Consider the following 20,990-nt stretch of genomic DNA (forward strand, 5'->3'; position numbering starts at 1 on the left):
CGCTGATCAATTTCAACAATACATGTCCATAAGTGAAACATGAAACATAAATGAGACTTTGTCGAAAATTGATATCTTAAAGTTGAAAAATCAAAGATTGATCAATTACTAAGGAAAGCGTAAAAGTAATATCAACATTTTGGCTATGAATAAATTCATAATGAGAATTACTTAGGCTTCCATCGGTAATCACGTATCATTGGAGGCGAATTATTATCTTAGGTTTACGTACAAACAGTATTCTCTCCAATTAACGAACACTCTAAACGGCGGACATCTGTAATTAGCGGTCAAAATTTTTTCTCCGATCGTTTTTGGGTCAAATTCTCATGAAAAACCTTCTTAAAAACGGACACTGAATAAGCGGACACTCTAAAAAACAGAATATATTTTTTGCACAAAATTGTGAAATTTGTTTTTTTCATCCCAATTAGCAGACAGTACAAAAAAGGTTAGTAACCAGCGAACAAAAAACTAAGACGAATGAATATTTGTTCAAATATTTATTTCAAACACTTTGACACTGGACAATCTAGTTGGCTTTTTACAGTTTTGAGCTTCATTACAGCCCAGTTTACTTACTTTTCTTGTCTATGAAAGTGGTGAATTACTCGAATCTCCAGATCATAGCCACCTCCACAGTTCAACCTCTTTCTAATAACTTCAGCTGTAATGTAAGTGTTTTGGCACTTTCAAGCATAATAAAAATATTTTTGAAATGTTTTGTGGCACGTGTCCAACAATGCTTTCTTTTCGCAAAGAATCAGTTCTAATGATTGCTATTGCATTTTCATCCACCCCATTAGTTGACCGATGCCTGCATTGTAACATTTCCGCCACCAACGGACTCTTGATTTTCATACAGGCATCTGATAAACCCTTTAAATACAAAACTTGGGTCTATTTTCAAATTTGGACTTATATTGCAAAACATTCGAAAAGGCGGACACTTCCAATTAGTGGACACCTTGCTTTGCCCCGACGGTGTACGCTTATCGAAGAGAATACTGAATATACAGGCATACAATTTTCTACATACAACTAAGGTAATCGTATTGAGTATCTACTAAAGTAACTTGGGAGGTTTTTCGCTGGTGTAGATGGAAGCTCATTGGAAGGAAACAATTTTTCTTTACGCAAAGATATCGATTTTGATGCAAACATCAGAAATCGACATGAATAAAGATTCCATTGTCCCTTGCCTTTTCCTTTGTTGTCCGTTGTCCGAGAAAATCTTGTTCAAAACATTAGAAATTGCATTTTTCTGTGACATTTAATCAGCAAACAGACCTCTTTCAACCGGATACCAAGTAAAGGTCTCATCGCTGCTTTTTGGGGAAATTAAAATTTATCCAGTTTGAATATTGCTCTTAACAAAAGTCAATGACACTGCATAGTCAAGAAACCAACCTAGAATGATTGACGTCAACCCCTTCTTAAATGCCTTCAACTATCCTTGCATGCAGTTTTGGAAGGTTTTGTGACGTCACTCATGACGCTGGTTGGATCAACTTTATTTCTGGTTATGCGTCCAATTAAAAATCTTCTCACAACGCTGTTGCCATATGCGAATAGGATAGCATTTATTGCAGCATTGCTTAAGAGGATAATGTAGGCCCAAGATTCTAGTACGTTCATGATTAATAGGGGATTCCTCTTCAAGTTGTATTTGTAATACGTCCAAATTGCAGAGCAAATGTTGTACGGGAGATACAGAACTAGCAAAGCACCTAAGACAAAGCGAATCGTTTTTGTTGCCGAGATTTCTCGTCTTGCTTCTCGGTTACCAGAATTTTCTCCGGCCTCTCTCAGCATTTTCTTGATTTTCTCAGCATTCAATGCAATTCTGCGAAACACCATCGAATACAAGATGAACGCAAACAGAAGATAAAACAAATTGCATAAATTCAACGTGATTTGCAGCGGGAAGGAAGGAATCGCGATCGATAGATAAGCATTTAATGCTGATGTTAAGAAGCTAAACACAAAGATCACCTTCATGCGAAACTCATTCATGAACGCATTATACTTTTTGAGCTTCATCACGTGAAGGTAACGATCCATAGATACGCACATCAACATGAAAAAGGAGAAATATGCGAGAAGAAAGACGCCATATTGAATAACCTGTTCAAAAGCACAGTTGCGGTACTTGTCTTTTAAAGTTATCATTGCAGCAATGGATGGCATGATGAATATTCCAATGCCAAGATCTGAAATATTCATCAGGAGAATGAATTTGTTTGTGATCGTGTTAAGCTGCCTCATTTTGTACAGTCCGTAAATTAGAGCCGTGTTCGATATGATGGTGATTGGTGACAAAAGGGCGGTAAAAAACGACCAAGTGATCAAATGGGGCGACGGCATGTCTAATGGCCATAATGACGGGCAATAGTAAGGTTCTTCTGAAGATGAGTGGTTCATTACTACTAATTAAAGTTCTTTAAAGTTAAACGCCAAATATTACGAATAGCAATACCTTGCAGTGTCAGTTTTTCACACAGCTGAGCTGTGTTGTTCCAAGATAAGCACTATCTTTCAAAATGTTCCTGAAAAAGCGGAGTCGCTGCTCATTGAACCGAAAATCCACCAGTAAAAGAAGAACCACTGCCATGTAGAGCATAGAGCGCTAATCAAACATCTGCTGGCGGAATAACTTTGAATCTAATGTCGATGATGGTTATATCAGTGATGAAATGCAGCATGACATTGTTATTCCAATCAGGTGAATTTATCCCTTAGCAATACGAATTATAAGTGAGGATTCAATAGCAAAACTTTGCTAATTAATTGTGTCAACCAAAAGGATGGGAAATACTTTTTTCTTGTCACTTTAAAGGGAAAAACAAATTTTAATGTTAAATAAAAGCACCGACTTAGTTTTAATTAAAAGCAAGTCCTGATTGAACATTAAATGGCAAATTTTAACTTAAAAATGAATGATTAATATTTGAACTGCGAATCAATTAACTATGCAAAGCTAACTTTTTCACTTATTTTACAATGGATGTATTTGTGAAAACCGTTGTGACGTCATCAAAAATCTATTTTTAGAATTATAAATTCTGACTTCATAGCCTTAAAAAAATTCCATGAAATACCTCTAAATATGCAAAGTCTCTTGCATCTGTTCAAAATTTCCTGCGATACGGTTAGTGAAAGACATGGGATTTGCTAATGATTACTCTGTTTTCTCTTGGTTGATAGATGTTAGAATCAGTGCCAAATTACAGTGATTTGACGGGGAAAGATCCTGTGCTTATGTGGCAATATCTCATCGGAATCGCGATGAATTCAACTGATTTTGCATATTTGGTGGTATTTCGTGTTTCCTTCAGGATAACGGGTCCGAAATCTAAAGTTCTAAAATAGACTTTTGTGACGTCATCATTCCGCCATTCTCTTTCTTTTCGACTGAAATGGTTTGGTGCTTAATCGCTGTATTCAACTTTAGTTATCGATCTTTCTGCAATAAAATGAAGGAACAAGATAAAACTGTTGTGAAACAAGGACAGGATGGAGGTAGCGTTTAAATGCCAAAAAAAGCAACGCGTTAGGTAGCAAAACTCAAGATTTTGTGTTGGAAAATAGACACGACTATAATTTATTAAGAGTTAATCAGAATGGTGTTAAATGTTTGTGATCATGAGTTGTGCCTTTTTACGCTGATCAATGTCAACAAGACATTTCAAAAACATAAGTGAGACTTTATCGGAAATTGATACGGTATTATCCCCGATCGTTCCAATTAGCGGACAGTATAAAAAAGGTAGGAGCCAGCAAGCAAAAAACTAAGACGAATGAATTTTTATTCAAATATTTATTTCAAACACTTTGACACTTGACAATCTGGTTAGCTTTTTACAGCTTTGAGCTTCATTACAGCCCAGTTTACTAACTTTTCTTGTCCATGAAAGTTGTAAATTACTGCAATCTCCAGACCATAGCCACCTCCACGATTCAACTTCTTTCCAATAACTTAACTTTATTTCACTTAACCTAACCAATAACTTAACCAATAACTTTATTTTTTTTCATTTTTGAACACTTTTAGTTTGTAGTAGGTTGAATTAGCTTTAATTTTGCAGCTATTTTTATATGCCTACTTTAAATAAATAGATAATAATAATAATAATAATAGTAATAATTTCAGCTGTAATGTAAGTGTTTGGTTCTACCCGATAGCCACTAATTACCCAGATTACGCCCAGAGGTGGCGCCAGAAACTTTAAGACAAGGGGGCTAAACTGACTAAAATGAGCAGTTTTTGTATGTTATTTTGTCAAATTTGCTCCGACAGTAACCTAAAATTTCCACCGATGGGAGGCTAGATGCTTCCTTGCCGTCATTATGCTCACCATCAAACATGTTTAGGGCCCCATCTTCCTCCAATTTTTCTATTTCGCTTTTTTTATGTTTGGAAATGGTTCATCTGAGAATTCCCTAGTTTAAGTTTTTGTTGTTGAATTAAATGAGCCTTTCTAAATTTTGTGGTTTCATATCAGCTATTTCTACGGGCAAGACGACTTCTAAACAACCGCATTAATTCGGAGACCTGTCCAATTTTGCATCTACAACTTGACAGCTGACTGTTCCCCGATGCTCCAAAAATACTCAACAAATTCTGACATGACTTGAGCTATATTCCCCACAACATCTCACAACGTGGGATTTTCGTCATATTTTGCCGTTTTCTTCATGGAATTAATACAAAGGTTAATTTCATCTTTGAGGGGTATTATTATACACCTTTTGGGTGATTTTGGGGGCAAACCTCCCCCTGACAAGTCAGAAAATTGCGAAGAAACAGCCACGGTCTACACAACGGTCTACAAGCGTTCATTTCCGAGGGTGTGAGTTGCCTTGCGGGGCCTTGTCCTTCACATCGACGGGCGCTACATTCGATGAAATAAGATATTTTGTTGTGGCAAATGTCACGCAAACAAATACAGCAATCAATTAACGATGAAATAATCTGCCTTGCGCTTTATGAAGACAAAAGTAGCAGGTAGAGTCTAACTTACAAGGCCATTTTGGCAATACAGTAACAGTAGGGAAGAGGGCTTTCTTTGTAGCGCTTCTGGGCCAAGCATTTAGGAGCGTAGGAAGGCGAGTGGATGTCAGTTGTATTTCAGTTCCCTTATCAACCAACCAGGGGTGGCGCTAGAGACAAACCTTTAAGGTGCCGAAGTTTATATTCTCCGTAACTGCCGACGCTGGGTGTGTCAAATTGCCGACAGAAAAAAAATTCGGTTTGCCCCATATAGCAGGCAAGGCCGTCGCGATGCAAGCCTCGTTTGGGGGGGGGGGGGGGTTGTAGAATGCAAATTTACCTGATTAAAAAACTATTGCCTGAAACTTTTTAGCTGGTGTCACAAACCTCTGCAATACATTTTGTCAATCTAACTCTGTATGATAATAACCAACTTTCCTAATAGTCTTGTCAAATCTCTATATCGGGACGGGCAAAATATATAGTTACTACCTGAGGCGGCACCATGGTTGCCGCCGAAGGGGGAGGAAATTTTCGAATCGTGATGCTTCTAGTTCCCTTGAAAATGCACTCTTTTAAGCAGATTTCACTAAAGCAATCCTCCTAATCCTATTGAAAATTATTGTCTTTTTGCAAAACTTTTTTACAGCAGATAAAACAACAATTTCGCCGTGGTCTTGAAAAATACCAGGTTGTCAGTTACTTTAAAATTTAGATTCCTCTCTCCATCTTAGCATGCCTTATGAATGTTAAGAAAAATCTGGAGCTCATAGTGTTTGCAGTTGACGCTTCTACTGAGAAACTTTAGGAGAAGTGGACACGAGGCACAATTTTACCTAAGATTGCTTGATCCTTTATTGATTTTATGACAGGAAGGTCTCTGAAATACCTAAAGCGTTTCTTCCACCGAGCGGACTTTACCTGAAATTTCCTATTGAGATACTATTGGGGTGGGTGTGACAACCCCCCAGTCGCGATGCCCCTGAGCAGCACCTCCAATGAAGGGGCACCGATATAGAGCATTTTTCCAAAAGCAAGCAAGCATATAGAGCAAGCAATAGAGCATTTTTCCAAAATCGTTTGTTGTGGGTGCTAAATTCTCCCTTTCAAAATTCCCCCTCCCCGCCCCCACTTTCCAACCTGTGTCGGAGTCCACGAGATTTTATCGGCAATTTGTGCCTTGTAAGAAACTTAATGCGCAAATATTGCCTATTGTTGAATATTTCTTCCTATCTTTGTTGGAAGAAGTTAATCGACGGTTTTCTCTAAACCATTTGTTTGTCGCGAGCTATGCGGTGAACAATGCTATTGAAAAATAGTTGATGAAAAAGGACAAGAAGTGCTTTTTGAAAAATTTATTACGCAAAATGTGCTCATGATCGAAATGTTTTCATTGGCAATAATAATTTCTTGAAACGAAAAGAGAATCCCTTAAGAAGAAAATTCATTAAAGACTTTATTTATGACAGCGTGATTTTGCTGTTGTTAGGGTAAATTTCCTTGAAACGGTCCAAAACATGATCCAAATCAAGCATCTCTGCACGTTTCGCATGAATTTTAAGCAGCAACAGGGATTTCAACCTAGAGGAGCACGATGGTATTGTGGGTCATGCGAAGGAGCACCATGAAATTAAGTCACGGCTTTCACGGAAGCGACAGGATATAATGCCACTATGATAGTAAAATTGCCGAAGAAAAGCCATTGAGAAAACCATAAACCAGCCAGTGCAGTTTTCTCCTCGATTATTTATGTCATTCAAACATCATGTAAACCGGGTGACATCCATCAAGTGCCGACGGTATTGAGAAAGCAAAAATTGATTGGCTGCCAATGGGGGGGGGCTATCAAAAATCTAGGGGGGGCTAAAGCCCCCCCTTGCCCCCCCCCCATGCCGCCACTCCTGCAACCAACATGGAATAGTAGATCAATCAGTTGGGAACTCTGATGTGGGAAACACGGGGTTCCTTTCTACAATTTAGGTAAACACTCTGAAATTTGTCATTTGGGCACCGAATTGCACAACAAGGGCCTATATGAATGACAACTTGTAAATCGGTTATTAAAGGAGAGCAGCTACCCGACATAATTCTCAAATAAGACCTTATCTATAATTAGAAACATGAAACAGAGGAATCGATGTCACTTTTATAAAATTGCATCCTTTCCATTTTTAGGTTATTTTCTAGCTGCCACTCATATTTGTCTCCTTCATCTATCCCATTATTTCTTAGACAGCCATCTGGCTACGAGCCTTTGAAAAGATTCAAAATACAATTTTGATCCTATTTATTGGAAATCGATTTTGATTTCAGTAATTTTTACCTTAATTGAAATATGGCATTTAGTTTTATGGGGGTAGCTTACCCCCACCCCCGAAAAAAGACAATACCCCCATATCTCCTTATCAGCAGAAATGGCAGAAATGGAATCAGCACCATCAAAAACCTATAGGAGGATATTGGTTTTGGTGGAATAACTAATAAGCTTCAAAATGAAATTCAGACAATGCCTGCCAAAAGTACTTGGAACACCCACCAATTTACGCTGCATTTGATATCTTTCATTCCTTTCATGAAAAAAAATTTCTACTTCCGCCCCATTCCCCCTCAAACAATGTTGATGATTTAGAGAAATATCATAAAAGAAGCGCAAAAGAAAGTGCTTCCTAAAATCCTAATCCTAACTTTGATAGTAAACCAACATTGCTCCGTGGGGGAGAGGGGGATGATTGGTTTTGACCTTGGAAATTGATGTCAGTGTTCCAAGACTTTTGGCAGGCATTGTATATTCCCCACAACATCTGGGAAATGTTAATCTATCCTGTCAAACATCTATGCCTTTCAATACGGATTTATATTCAGGCCTCTAAGTTTCCTTTTCAATGAACTTGCTTGATTCATCCTTGTCGTCGGCGCGCCTAGAAACCGCTAACTAACTACTACGCGTCACGTACCATGTACATCGCGTCACCTACCAACCTGGCTGTAGATGTTTCGGCGTATAGTTCCTCTGCACGTCATGCAGCCGATGGGCGCGACTCTTATTGTCAGTGACCGTTGTTAGACCCAGCATTTTCACTGGTACTATTATGATATTTCCACTGGTTCAAGAAAGGATGCTTTGTTTAATTTGCTTTGCTAGCGGTTCTAAAATGCGTGAGATTTGGTGGGTGTGCATCTAAATTTGGCACAGACTTGAAGAAACTGATGGCGTTTTTCGACGACCAGCAGCTTAAGTAAATGAAGTCAAGGCCAAAGGTTTTGTTGGTCAATCGTCCAGTATTGTCTAAAAATGCCTCCAGGACGACAAACAGTGCTGGGATTTGTTGGAATAGATGTTGCATTGGCTAACCTTCCTCTTTATTTACGTCTTCTTCAATTCCGATCTGCTATGGAAAAGCAGGCGATGTTCTGTTCGGGACAACACGACTTCTGAAGAATTTGCCAATCAAGAATCTTCTCACAATGCTGTTACCATATGCGAAAAGGATAGCGTTTATTGCTGCATTACTAAACACGATAATACAAACCCAATATTCCAGGACATTCATGATTAATGGGGGATTCCTCTTCTCCTGGTATTTGTAATACGTCCAGATTGAAGACCAAATGTTGTACGGGAGAAACAGAACCAACAAAGCACCTAAGACAAAACGAATCGTTTTCGTTGCCGAGATTTCACGTCTTGCTCCTCGGTACCCATGATTTTCTCCGGCATCTGTCAGCATTTTTTTAATTCTCTCAACATTAATTGCAATTTTGCGAAGCACTTTCGAATACCAGATGAACACAAATAGAAAGAAAGTAAGATTGAATAAACTCAGCGCAATTTGCAGCGGGAAGGAAGGAATCGCGATCGACATGTAGGCTATTATTGCCGATGTTACGAAGCTAAACACAACGATCACCTTCATGCGAAACTCGTTCATGAACAAATTGTACTTTTTGAGTTTCGTCACGTGAAGATAACGATCCAAAGAAACCCACATCAACATGAAAAAGGAGAAATATGCGAGAAGACAGAGCCCATATTGAGTAACCTGTTCAAAAGCACAGTTGCGGTACTTGTCTTTTAAAATTATCATTGCAGTAATGGATGGCATGATGAATATTCCAATGCAAAGATCTGATATATTCATCAGGAGAATGAATTTGTTTGTGATCGTGTTAAGCTGCCTCATTTTGTACAGTCCGTAAATTAGTGCTGCATTTGAGATGATGGTGATTGGTGACAACAGGGCGGCAAAAAACGACCAAGCGATCAAATGAGGCCATGGCATGTCCAGTGGCCATAATGACGGGCAATAGTAATTTTCTTCTGAAGATGAGTGGTTCATCATTGCGTAGTTCTCTTTTGTCCTGTGTCTTTAGAGCTAAACACGTTGCGCCGGTTTTTTTCGCTTAACTGTTCTGTGGTGTCGTATTATAAGCCCTTTCTTTAGAAATGTACCATACATTTTCGTTTTAGATAAGATGCTTGAGCCATTTCAAAGTCGGCCATGAACATCTGCTAGTGAAAAAATAGAAACTTGATATATTGATGATGTGTATGTCTTTTTTTAATGAAATGTGTACGGACCTTTTAAATTAAAGAATAATTTCGAACAGGTGAGGAATTAGAGAATCATTTCGAAATATTCATTGGACAGGTGAGCTTTTTAACGGAATCAAATGTGCATTTTTGACAGTAGAATCCTGTTTTTTATTTATTCAAGATTTTTATGAATAAGAACCTATTTATTTCTTTATCTATGTTCAGTATAAATCTATATCATTCAGTGTAAACAGCTGCCTGTTGTATTGTGAAGAAAGTTCTAGTTTCTTTTGAAACGTAAAGCGCTCACTGAGCAAAATTTGATAACAAATGTATTCTAAAACGTTTGTACTCTAACAGACCATTACAAAGCTGACATGCAAAACAGTTGCATCGAAACGTTTTAGACGGTAGAAGCGTCTGAAATATTATTGCTGTCAAAATATTCTTTGTCTTTAGAAGAATCACACAAACATTTGGCATATAAAGTATTTTAAGAGCTAGTTGATTCAGTATCAGATCATTCTTTTAGCAATCACAGAACTCTGCCATACTTTCATCGTAGTGAACATTTGATGACAATTACTAATCACCGGCCCGCCATAAAAGTACTTGATGCCGTATAGGTGTATAAATGTGTATGATATTTGGGGCATAAAACAGAACGGTTTTCCTTTCTTCTCATTGTAGTTGGAGAAGCAACTAAGAGCCATCTTGTATATACAGCAATCAGCGTGAAGTCAAAGTCTCTATCTTTATTCTGCTCATTTATCATTCAGCTCTATTTCTTCCACTTTGTACTATTCTTGAAATAATGTTGATTGTTGGAAAAACTTTTTTACTGACGGTCTTAGTCCCCTTTGAGAACATGGAAAACGATTAAGAGGCTAAGTTTCGCAATGGAGATGAATAAAGATTCAATTGTCCCTAGTTACCTGGATGGTCTCAGGCTATTCCAAGAAACTGATTTCATGTGAAACTGATCCAAATATTCGAATATAAGGTTAACTGAGACTAATACGAATATAAATACTTGAAAAACATATATGAATAAGTAAGTTTAATATATAATCTTGAGTATAATAAAATCCAGTCCAAAAAAAGGGTCTTTATCCGTGTTCCAAATGACTGCTATACAAGCATACTCCGCGCACTATTCAAGTGTCGGTTCCCTCGTCGTCTCCTATAGTCAAGTGACCTCTTATCTCCCTTAGCTCAAACATCCAAGTCCCTCAAACATTATCAATACCAACGGTATACGTCATATTTTAAGTCACGTGATACGTAACACCCTGCATAATAAAAATAACACCCTTTCCTAATTCTCTGTTGTCCTAAGTCCGAGAAAATCCTGTCCAAGTCATATAAAATTGCATTTTTTAGCGACATTTGGTCAGTAAACAGACCTCTTTCAACCGGAAACCAAGTAACGGTCTCATCGCTGCTTTTTGGGGAAATTAAAATTTATCCAGTTTGAATATTGCTCTTAACAAAAGTCAATGACACTGCATAGTCAAGAAACCAACCTAGAATGACTGACGTCAACCCCTCCTTAAATGCCTTCAACTATACCTTGCATGCAGTTTTGGAAGGTTTTGTGACGTCACTCATGACGCTGGTTGGATCAACTTGATTTCTGGTTATGCGTCCAATTAAAAATCTTCTCACAACGCTGTTGCCATATGCTAAGCATCACCTTTTTTGGTAAAATGCCCAAACTCGGATTTGTAGAATAAGAGCTGTCATTACTTCTTTATTCTTTAAGAGCTGAGTTCTTTAAAGTCAAACGCCAGATATTACAGGAAGCAATGCCTTGCAGTGTCAATTTTTCGCGCAACTGTGGTGTGTTGTTCTTTGATGAGCACTATCTTTCGAAATGTACATGAGGACAAAGCCAATTCGCTACTCATCATACCGGAAATTCACCACAAAATGAAGAGCCACTACCATGTAGAGCATAATGCGGTAATGAAAATTTGCTAGCGGATTAACCTCGAATCTAAATTTCAATGGTGATTATGTTTTTTATTACAACATTAATGCTGTTATTAAAATTAGGTGAAATGATCTGTTGACAAAACGAATGTAGTAAGGATTAAACAGCAAACGTTTCTTATTTACGGTGTCAACCAAAAGGATGCGAATTACCTTTTTGCTCGTCGCTGATATAACAAAAAGGAGTTTAATTGTTAAGTAGAAGAAAACCGGTTCTGTTTTAATTAAATGCAACTGTTTATTGAACATCAAAAGACAAACTTTTACTTCAAGTGAATGATCAATATTGGTATTGTGAATCATTGAATTTTGAAAGGATAACTTCAGAACTTAGTGCACAATCGACTTTACTTATGAAAACCATTGTGATTTAGATTCTCAAACAAATAGTAGACAAAAGCACAATCGGTTGTAGGGAAAAGGAAGAAGGCAAGAAGGGATTCGATTGCTTTTTTTCTAAACAAGAGCTCTTCTACTTGATCGCTGTATTGAACTAATACCCGTCATGCATTGCTTCCAAATCACCGACTGTCCATGTCAGTACTTGATATTAGACTATCTGAAAGTGCAGCACGACATATTGAATGACGTCATGCCAATACAGCACCACTCAACGTATAATTTTGTGTTTATTTCATCGCAGGATGTCATATGTTGTCATGTTTTAAACCAAACCTTGCAAACCGTTGATAAGTGTATCTTTATGAATGCTGTCATGCGTGTCTGTCCAAGCAGAGCGTGCTCTCATGAATTTTCTAAAAAAATTTAATTTTACTCGACAAACTTATTTCGTTCCTAATTTTTTTCTGGTGGAAATAATAAATAATAATAATAAATGTATCAGCTACTGAGTAAAGTAATACATTCTCGGCCTTCTTAGTTTTATATTCGTTGAATTTGTTCTAAAGATTTCAAAAACTGACCGTCTTGGTGCTTTACGGTTTATTATTCCTAAATAAATTTCTAGGGCGGTGATTTTTACAGATCCGCCTTCTATAATGTAGATAAATTGAAGCTGTGTTTCTTTAAGAAACTGAATCATGGAGCCTCGTTCTCTTCCCGGCTCTTCACTATATTCTTTTGTTACATTCCTTTTTCCCCCTGTCGTCAATTCTCATTATTTCTTTTGTTTGGCTTCATAAAACAGCCCCCAACCTCCATTGTCTACGTGCTCCTTATGATCACTTTCATATCCCCACCACCCTTAGAATCGTTATTTTCCCTTCCATACATCGCATTGTTTCCCATCGGATCCATTTGTTATTTCTTCAGAGAACTCGGCTTTTCACTTAACAAAAAATTGCAGTTATTAAAACAAAGAAATGAGTAGGGATAATTTTGGCTCTAGAAGCAATTGCCTTAAAAAAATTTGATCTGACCTTTGAAGTTAATGAATAATTTCGAACAAGTGAAGAGTTAGAGAATAATTTTGAAGTGTTGATTGGACCGGTGAGCGTTCAATCAAAATCAAATATTTCATATAACTTTGATTGGCTATTTCAAACAGATTTGGCTCAGTGTGCACTATGCATTTCAAAGAAAGCTAGGACTTTTCTACCTGATACCACAGGCAGCTGTTTCAACTAAATGTTACAGATTTGTACTGAACATAGATTCAAAAATAAAGAGGTTCTTGTCCATAAAAATTTTGAATAAATAAATTTGATTTGGTTAAAACAATCACCTGTCCAATAAACGTTTCAAAATTTTCACTATTTATTTACTTGCTCATACAAGGTCCGAACACAACTTTTTACGGAGAAACCTAAGCATCATCAATCTATCGAGTTGATATCTATCATTAGCAGATGTTCATTACTGCCTTACACTATATAGGGTGCTAGTATCTTATTTCCAGGTAATACTATCTTTAACAGTATCCTCTATATGCTCTGTCGTGGCCATTTCGACAGAAAGTGCTTATTACACAACAACACAGGACAGTTGGGCAAAAAAACTGGCATAACGCGTTTAACTCTACAGGACGCAAGTCATTAGAGAGCTTCGCAAGGATGAATCACTCACATCTAGAAGAAATTTACTATTGCCCATCAATATGGCCATTAGACATGCCGTGGCCCCATTTGATCACTTGGTCCTTTTTTATCGCCCTTTTGTCACCAATCACCATCATCTCAAACGCAGCACTAATTTACGGATTGTACAAAATGGAGCTGCTAAACACGATCACAAACAAATTCATTCTCGTGATGAATATATCAGACCTTGGAACTGGTATATTCATCCTACCATCCCTTGCTGCAATGGTAGCATTGAAAGACACGTATCGCAACTGTGCCTTTGAACTGGTTCTTCATTATGGCGCCTTTCTTCTCGCTTATTTCTCCTTTTTCATGTTGATGTGCGTATCTATGGGTCGTTATCTTCACGTGACAAAACTCAAAAAGTACAATTTGTTCATGAACGAGTTTCGCATGAAGGTGATCGTTGCGTTCAGCTTAGTAACGTCGGCGGTAATCGCCTACATAGCGATCACGTTTCCTTCTTTCCCGCTGCAAATCGTGTTGAATTTATCCGATCTTTTTGCTGTTCTGTTTATGTTTATCTTGTATTCGACAGTGCAGAATTTCCATTGATGCCGAGAAAATCAAGAGAATGCTGAGAGATGCCGGAGAAGATTCGGGTAACCGAGAAACAAGACGAGAAATCTCGGCAACGAAAACGATTCGTTTTGTTCTGGGTGCTTTGTTGGTTCTGTTTCTCCCGTACAACATTTGGTCTGCAATCTGGACGTATTACAAATACCAGGAGAAGAGGAATCCCTCTTTAATCCTGAATGTTCTAGAATATTGGGTTTGTATTATCGTGTTCAGAAATGCAACAATAAACGCTCTCCTATTCGGATATGGTAACAGCGTTGTGAGAAGATTTTTAATTGGGTGCATTACTAGAAATCAAGTTGCTCAAAGCAGCTTGTGAGTGACGTCACAAAACTTTCTGAAATCGCAAGCAAGGTCTAGTTGAAGGTATTCAAGGAGAGGTTGACGTCAGTGGTTTTGAAGCTATTTTCTTGTCCAAGCAGATTTAATAAATTTTGATGAGAACAATGCTCGAACTCTATAGAAGCTTATTTCCCCCGCAAGCAGCGTTAATGCTGCTAACTGGCATCCGGTTTGAAGAGCTCGTTTTGCCCGATCAGTGGTAGCTATACGTGTCAATCTTTTCTATCTTTCACCGGATTTTCTCTTTAACCGTGACGGAAAAATAATTTTTGATTCAAGCTGATCGCTGACCAATGATTCTTAATTTTTTGCTGGTTTTTGGCATCTGGTTCGAAGGGTAGGCCGATGAGTCGTAGCTAAAAAAGTTAAATTTGTCTAGATTTTCTCTTGAAACCGAGACCGACAAATAATTATTGAACGAACAATGGGCAACGGACAACAGATTATTGATTCCCTATTGATTTCTGACCCATGTTTCCTATTTTTTGCATGCTTCATGAAAAACTGTCTTTTTATATTCGACCTCGTAGAAAACTTCACAAGTTACTTTAGCAGTTAGCCTTAGCTTAATTGTATTTAGATTAACCTAAGTTTTTTTCCTTCTGATGACGTATGATTACCGATTGAAGCCTCAGAGCTACTGATATTTTTATAATGGCAAAAAGGTGAGTTCGAAGATACCCTTAATGTTGATAAGTCTTTCAGGCTCCCTTGGATTTTTGATCTTGAGGATTTCGTTTTCCCGTATCTTTTATGTTTTGACATGTAATATTGACATTTATCAGCGTAAACATTGAGTATAAAGAGATTTTCGTGTTTTTCAAAGCGCAAAATAGGGCGCGTGGCTCCATAACTCGTTGCCTTTTCGGCATTTAAATGCTACCCCTCTCCTGTACGAATTTCGAAGAAGTTTGTTCATGCCATTTTTGCTTCATTGTAGAAAGAATCATATTTAGTGATAATATTTGCACTGTGATGAATACTATGGGTTAACGTGAGATAATTCTGAGCTAAATTGAAAATTAACTCATGGTCTAAATTCAAGTTAACATGAGATAGTGTGAAATAGCGTGAGATAACGCGAGCTATCTCAAAATTAACCCATGTACCGGTTCGGTTTCCACTTGAGATAGAATTAAGTATTGAAATTTCAGAAATCACATTTTATTTGAGTCTTGCAGCTATGGCGGGCGTCTTACAAGAACAACTTATTTTACTTCTGCTTTTGAGAATACTTAGAAGGAAAATATTTTTTGCTAGAAGTGCCGTTCGCGATCTGCGCCAAGGTTTTCGGTACGGAGAGTCTACCAAAAAAAGATATGCGTTTGGTGAATACGACCACTTGCAACAGGATCTTAGAAATGAGAGAATGTTTCTTATATTTCACAATTAATTTTTTTTAGTAAAGAAAACTGTTTTCAACATCTAAAGTAATACTCAGTGCAAGTGCGTTGCGTAAGAACCTCAGTGCAAATTAAAGCACATTCCCCTCCCACGCATCGGCTTCTTTTGATAAGATGTTATCTCAAGTTAACTCATGAGCTTGAAATCAAAAAATTTTGTTTCCAAGCTCATGAGATAACGTGAGTTAACACGAGTTAATTTTCATGAGATAATTTTTAATGACCGTTTCCACTATGAGATAATTTTTAAACCATGTCAGATCACAAAATTATCTCAAATTAACTCACGTTAACTCATAGTGGAAACCAAGCTTAAAAGACTATCGTCAACTTTTATAAAATTGATTGATATTAATTCCTCTAGTTAACAAACTGTACAAGATAAACATTTAATCTTAACGAAAAATCGACTTTGTGTTTGAAGTTTTTTTAGATTATGGCACGAATACAAAACAGAGAAACAAAAATGTTCCGCAAAGGAAGAAGAAGGTCAAATAACCATTATTCTTTTTTAAGAATTCTTGCAATTAACCAACGTATTCGACAAAATACTATCAGGCATTGCATACAAATTACACTGGCTGCTTTTTGACTATCTTAAAGTGCAACGCATCGTATTTGAAAACTTACGACTAATACTGTACCACTTCACGGGATAATTTCATTCAGCTCATCCAAAAGATATTTGTTTGTCATTTGGACCCTTTGCCTCTTATAAATTTCAAAAGACTATCATGCTTGTTTTCCGGAGGAGAGTGCGATTTCGTGCCTTTTCGAGAATTATTCTGGCTCCGTATTGTGTTCCTTTGAAGCAAATAATGCTAGTTTCTGCCAGGGGCAGGCACTTGGCTAAATATTGGGGGAGGGGGCAAGTCTATTTTTATGATAAGATGACGTCATATTTCCAATTGTTTTAGAACAAAAAGCCATTGGCCTTCAAATAATGTGAGGGGGACCCCAATGTATTTGCCACTGGTTCTTGCTAATCGTCTAATGGATTTTTGTTACTTTAAAATAAGTTGTACATAGGCGTTTCTTAGTTTTTATTTGTTAAGATTATTCTAAAGATTTCAAAGACTTGGCTTCTTGGTGCTTTATCGCGATTCTAATGCGTAGGATTTTTCTTAAATTCCCCAAGGTGAGGAAATTCACCTCCTCTCGAGTACGTTTTGTCTTGAACGATCCCTGAGCTACCTTCTTCAGTCAGGTATACCTAGATCTATATGCAAACGTTTTTCTTCTTTTTCCCCTTCAAGTACCTGTCTACTAAAAGCCGCATTGCAGCCTGACTGTTGAAAATTGTTGGTATCTCAGTTCAATTTGCTAATTCATTTTTAGACTGAACGTTACTTACTTTTCTTTTGACAGAGAATTTGTCGAATGTTTTCCGTTGATGGCCAAGCAACTATCAATTTTATCACAGAAGATCGAAAGCATCATTTGGACGAATAGGTTTTCCCTCAAAGAAAGTCATTTGGTATGTTTCTTGTTGTTTTTTTAATTAAAAATCATTATATAACGGATATTTACAATCAATATGAGCTCTTAGTTCCACACTCCACTTGGCAGGAGAAAAAGAAGCTTTTGGCACAAGCAACAACTTAGGTTGCTTCTTCAATGACGTTGTTACAGCATATGTCAGTCCCATCCATTGTTTCCACACGGAGTAGGGTTGTTCTGAGCTGACATCATGTTGGTTTTTCTGCTGAAATACTTTGCTGTTACTTTTCAGTACTGATGGGGCACGTGATCTGGCATTAGGCGTGATCCTAAGTTAGGACTCATTAGGTCTTCGCAGACGCTATTCACAGCTAATTTATCCTACCGCATGACTACGCATGACTCCATATCCCTCTATATTGAGTGAGAAAATTTAACCCTATGTCTTATGACATGCGCAATTAAATTATTTCCATACCTTCAACTGTTGAACGAGCCACCTGATATCTTTTATAAAGGTACCTTATAGCTGCAGATCTAGATTAAGCAACTTTTCTACTGTGTTTGCACTTCATGATGTAGGGTGTTTGTTGCAGATTAATTATATGTGATCCAAATCCTTTTTGTAATTAGCCTGAATTGCCTTGATCTATATAATGGGACAGCTGTAAAAACCGAGTTTGCATCCTTCGTGCTAAGGCCTAACCTGCGCCCCAGTCCAGTAATGTCGTAGCATTTGTGAACTGGGGCACAGGCTAGCTAAGGCCCTTAGTTTGCCCTTAGGTATTTAGTTGAATGCATCTTTTAAATTTCATATACTTTCAAAAAAAATTTTTATTACAGGCAAAATTTAACCCAGTCCTGCCCAGTACATATTTATTAATAAATAACTTTCATGTTTTAACAAATCCCTTCCAAATATCCCCAATCTCTTTGGAACCACCATTCAATAGATGCATTTAGCAGACTACTATCAACAGGAAGCATTTATTGCAAAGCAAACATGTAACTGATAGCAATTAGTAAGATTAATCTACTAATTGGTCTCAAAATTTTTTCAAAGCCCTAGCCTCTCTTTTAGAATATTTGGGGTTTTAAGTACATCTACTACCGTGTTTTCCAAAATCGTCCACAAAAAAACAAAAATCTACGGCATGTTTTGCAGCTTGTTTCACTGTTGCCTGCAAATGCCAGCTGATTTACTGTCATTGCCAGCAAATGTTACTTGATATAACTTCAGGATTTCTTGCCCCAGCTACTAGTTTTTTTGTCTTGTTTTCAAACACTGGTGTTTCATCTAGTACACAACGTGATAAAATATCAGACTTTTGAATAATAGTTTTAAAGGTCATTTAGCAGTAAGTGAAATTCTACATTCAGTAAAAAATTGAATAAATTTCAAGTTAATTATTTTTACGTAGAGCATTCACCTACGTTCTTTGTTAAATTTTGTCGCTCTGCTGCACGAGTTTAGTTGGTAAAGATGTATTTGAATCGAAGTGGTCCCTCAAAGACTACTTCTGTCTCTTCTGCTTGTTATATCTTATGGTAAAATACGTGCTATTTCTTTTGATGCGTTGTCGTATTATTGGAACGTGTTTCAGGCGTCTTTAGGCTCGTATAGCTCCAGTGCTTGTGGATCTCACGTTCTCTATGTTACCTGCTGTTTCTTGAAGTATACCAGTCTGTATGATGGTAGAAACTGCTGGCCCCCTTTAGGCCCTATTTCGAAACAGAGAAGTTTGCATCCGATCATTTTTCCGACGTTTTGAGGCACATTCAGGACGGCATTGAGTCCAAAGGAAGGCCGATACATAACTAGAAAAGGGTATATAGAGTTGGATGTTTTTACCGTTGTGCTTGGACCTTTCTTAATTTCCTGACAAAGCGTAACTATACCACCAGTGATTTTATCCAAATTCCATTTCCTAGAGACCTTTTATCCGAAAGATAGAAGAAAGTTTTTGAGGAAGGCAAATAAGGAAGAGTTTCTTTCGAAGGAAGGTTGCGGCAATTTCTGAACTCTGTTTTTAGGTCGCCTTCAGAAGCAACATTGATCACATTGATGTTTTGAGATTTTGATTCAGCATTCATTAACTCTTGTTCTCGCTCCAGACCCGTCTGTGACACTGAATTCTTTGAAATGTATTCTTTGAACGCCATAATTGGTGATGATCTTGGTCGTCCCAATCTTTTTTAAGTAAATGCAACCATTTTTTCTGACAAGTTTTCTTAGCAATCTCGAGCAGCAGATTTTCTCATGGGTAATTTAATCCCATTTTCAGAACACAACTATCAGGACGTTGTCGTTGAGGTTGGCTGAGTTACAGAGTTTCTATCAGGCCCTGGAGGAAAGTAGAAAACTGATGCAGTCAAGAATTCGGCAGCAAGAAAAAGAAAACGAAACAAGCCTGAGAATGAAGTATCCCTAAGAAGAAATCTACCTCATTTTTTAACATTAACGGTTCCATTCATTTTTCCATTCATTTTAGGAAAAGTTTTCTCTTTGAAAAGAGGAAGTGATTAGTCCTATGCATAGGAAGTATGTTGTTGCATGGCGCACCTATTTTCTTCTCGTTTCATCTTTTTATCGCGTTCCATCCTTTGAGTTCTGATTGCCTCTGCTAACAAGCGTAAAGCGTGTTCAAACGCACTGTAATACCTTCAAACTCACATCATTTTATAGACAAATATCGCCAAGATGTATTTGATCTGGACTATTTCCCTGGGATGTAGGATAGGTGATAATAAAATATGCTAATATTAACAATCTACATCCCTCTTTTCCTTATTTCTTCCACAAAATATTTGGCATTTTTAAATTGATTTATGTAGCTCCTTGATGTTGAAAAATCTTTTTTTTTCTTATCTTCATTTCTCCTTTAAAATTAACTTCATATGACATTAATAAGGCGTTGCGTAAACATGAAGTCGCTTTCTTGCCTATTATCGCATCAGAATGTTCGTCTGCGATAAGTGGGAGAACACTTCATACCCCTATTGGCTTGATCTGCTGCTACCTTTGGTGACAATCCACTTTCTTTGATAATGTTTTTAGTCATTTTTGAAGACAACAGACAAATAACAACGGCACCAAAATCATTGTCATCATTAAAATCTTCTATAAATCTTTAGATCATTCTATAAATTATTACCATGGCCAATAGAACAAGTAAATAGCACACAATATTTTAAAACAACCCAAAACAACAACGAATGGTCCCAAACAAATGACAAATACTTTCAAAACAAAAATATTGACAAAAAGTTAACAATCTTTTGGTGGTAGAAAGTTTAAAAATGGTTTTGAAGAAAGTATACATTTGGAAACAAACTAGGACTCGATTGGTGATATTTTTAATAGGCAAGCGACACTGATTGCTGCTGCGTTCGAGGTAACGATGAATGGTGACAAAAGGGCGGTAGAAAAGGACACAATGATCAAATGAGGCCAGACATGCAAAGCAAAAGCACCTTGGGATCATATTGGACTCCAAATTGTCCTTTTCTAGTCACATCAGAGCTGCCATCTCAAAAGCCAGGCACGGAATTGGAATTTGGAGGTTTCTTTCCTAATATCTACCACAACATACCCTCAACGAAATGTACAAATTGTATGTTCGACCGTTTCTAGATTATGGCGACGTCATATGTTACATCCC

General features: G+C 37.3%; 1 protein-coding gene and 1 long non-coding RNA gene across 2 annotated transcripts in view; one reads left to right on the plus strand and one right to left on the minus strand.

Annotated features, from left to right (window-relative positions):
- The window catches only part of LOC135692037 (uncharacterized), a 233,239-nt gene extending 212,977 nt beyond the window's left edge, over nt 1-20,262 (plus strand). The window contains exons 5-6 of the mRNA XM_089112152.1: nt 17,257-17,365; nt 19,614-20,262. Of these exons, the coding sequence (XP_088968278.1) occupies nt 17,257-17,365; nt 19,614-19,760 (256 nt within the window). The 3' untranslated portion in view covers nt 19,761-20,262. The remainder of the gene's footprint in view (nt 1-17,256; nt 17,366-19,613) is intronic.
- Nucleotides 1-20,990, minus strand: part of LOC148958597 (uncharacterized) — a 272,598-nt gene that overhangs the window by 198,333 nt on the left and 53,275 nt on the right. The window lies entirely within an intron of this gene.

This window comes from Rhopilema esculentum, chromosome 13, assembly GCF_057945365.1.
Source record: "Rhopilema esculentum isolate cy_ngs chromosome 13, ASM5794536v1, whole genome shotgun sequence".
In the NCBI taxonomy this organism is placed as follows: domain Eukaryota; kingdom Metazoa; phylum Cnidaria; class Scyphozoa; order Rhizostomeae; family Rhizostomatidae; genus Rhopilema; species Rhopilema esculentum.